This window comes from Penaeus monodon, chromosome 34 (genome assembly GCF_015228065.2).
Source record: "Penaeus monodon isolate SGIC_2016 chromosome 34, NSTDA_Pmon_1, whole genome shotgun sequence".
NCBI lineage: Eukaryota > Metazoa > Arthropoda > Malacostraca > Decapoda > Penaeidae > Penaeus > Penaeus monodon.
The window spans coordinates 8,112,201-8,113,816 of NC_051419.1; the positions used below are offsets into that span (position 1 = coordinate 8,112,201).

At 58.4% G+C, this 1,616-nt stretch overlaps 1 protein-coding gene across 2 annotated transcripts in view; it reads right to left on the minus strand.

Moving 5' to 3' along the window:
* Window positions 1–1,616, minus strand: part of LOC119594566 (insulin-like growth factor-binding protein complex acid labile subunit) — a 106,376-nt gene that overhangs the window by 14,149 nt on the left and 90,611 nt on the right. For both annotated transcript variants that reach the window (XM_037943601.1, XM_037943600.1), the window contains exon 2: window positions 267–1,500. In XM_037943601.1, coding sequence (XP_037799529.1) covers window positions 267–1,498 — 1,232 coding nt within the window. In that variant the 5' untranslated portion in view covers window positions 1,499–1,500. The remainder of the gene's footprint in view (window positions 1–266; window positions 1,501–1,616) is intronic.

Sequence of the window (1,616 nt, forward strand, 5' to 3'; positions counted from 1 at the left end):
TCTGGTTTGTGCATTTTTATCTTAAATTAATTAACACATATTTGCAAAGACATTAGGTATATCATCAAATCATATATTATTCCATTATTTCGAGTTTCCAGCCGACTTTTTATAACGCTACAATTAATAAGCATGATGTGAGATTCTTTTATTTTTGCTTTAAGATATTATCTAACCTTCATTCTAAATGTATATGTACAAGCGATTTTAATTATAAATGTCAAACAATTTTTTGCTTCATTTTAACGTGTAACGAAGCCAAATACCTGGACAGGTAGAGACCGCGCAGTTTTTCTGGGTTGGCGCACTGCAGGTCGGGCGCGGCCAAGGAACTGTTGGTTGCGCTCACCGCGTAGGCCAGCCATTGCAGCGAGCAGTTGCATACGAGAGGGTTGTCCCGGAGGTCCAGGGTCTTCAAGGAGCCCCAGTCGAAGTCCGTCTCGGGAAGCCCCTCGAGGGCGTTGGCTCTGAGGTCGAGGTTGTGGAGGGCGAGCAGCGAGGAGAGGAAGCCCTCGGGCAGACGCCGCAGGCCGGGGCTGTTGGATATCGTGAGGCTCTGCAGGCTCGCGCACTCCCGCAGCGCGTCTCCGTGTATGCTCGACAGCTGCGGGTTGCGCGAGATGTCTAGGGTCTTCAGGCGGCCGAGCCCTCTGAAGGCGTCGGACTGGATGGCGCGCAGCTTGTTTCTGCTGAGGTACAGGGCCTCCAGGGCTATTAGCGAGGCCAGGGCGTCTGTCGGGACGTCGGGCAGGAGGTTGCACGCGAGGTCCAGCGTGCGCAGCTGCCGCAGACGGGCGAAGGCCGTTTCCTCGACGGAGTCGATGCTGTTCGTCTCCAGCGAGAGTTCGACCAAGGTGTCCGTCGGGAAGGAGTTGGCCTCGAGGCGCGTGAGGCGGTTGCGGCAGAGGTGGAGCTTCTGGAGGGTGAGGAGGTCCTCGAGGGCAGCCGTCGGGACGTCGCGGAAGTAGTTATCACAGAGGTCGAGGACGAGGAGGCTGTGGAGGCCTCTGAAAGTCCTCTGAGAGAGCATGTGGAGGCGGTTGTGGCCGAGGTTGAGGACCGTGAGGTGGGGGAGGTCGTCGAGCACGCGCACGGGGAGCTCCGAGAGGCCGTTGTGGCTCAGGTCCAGCAGGTTGAGCGCCGCCAGGCCGTTGAAGGCGCCCGGGGACAGCGCCGTGAAGTTGTTGTTTGCGAGGCTGAGCTCCCGGAGGCGGCTCTGCTCGTCGAAGTTGCCCGTGTCGATGGACGTGAGCAGGTTGTGCGACAGGTCCAGCTCTTCGAGCTTGTCCAGGAAGACGAGGGTCTGGTCGAGCGACTTGATCGAGTTGTGGGCGAGGTTGAGGCGCCGCAGGCTCGGGTTGAACAGGATGGGGATCACGTTGATGCCCCCGCCCACGCAGCGGGCGCTCGGGGCGGTGTCGTTGCACGAGCAGCCGGGAGGACAGAACGCCCGCGCCACTTCCAGGATCCAGGCGCCCACCACCCACCACACCACCATCGCTGCAACAGGGAGAGGGGCGTTAGAGGACGTTTTTACTTCCAGTTTTAATCGCGGAAAGGGTAAAGATGGGTCAGATGTTCCGTCACCGGCTTCCTGTCTTGCAGCATCTCGGTCT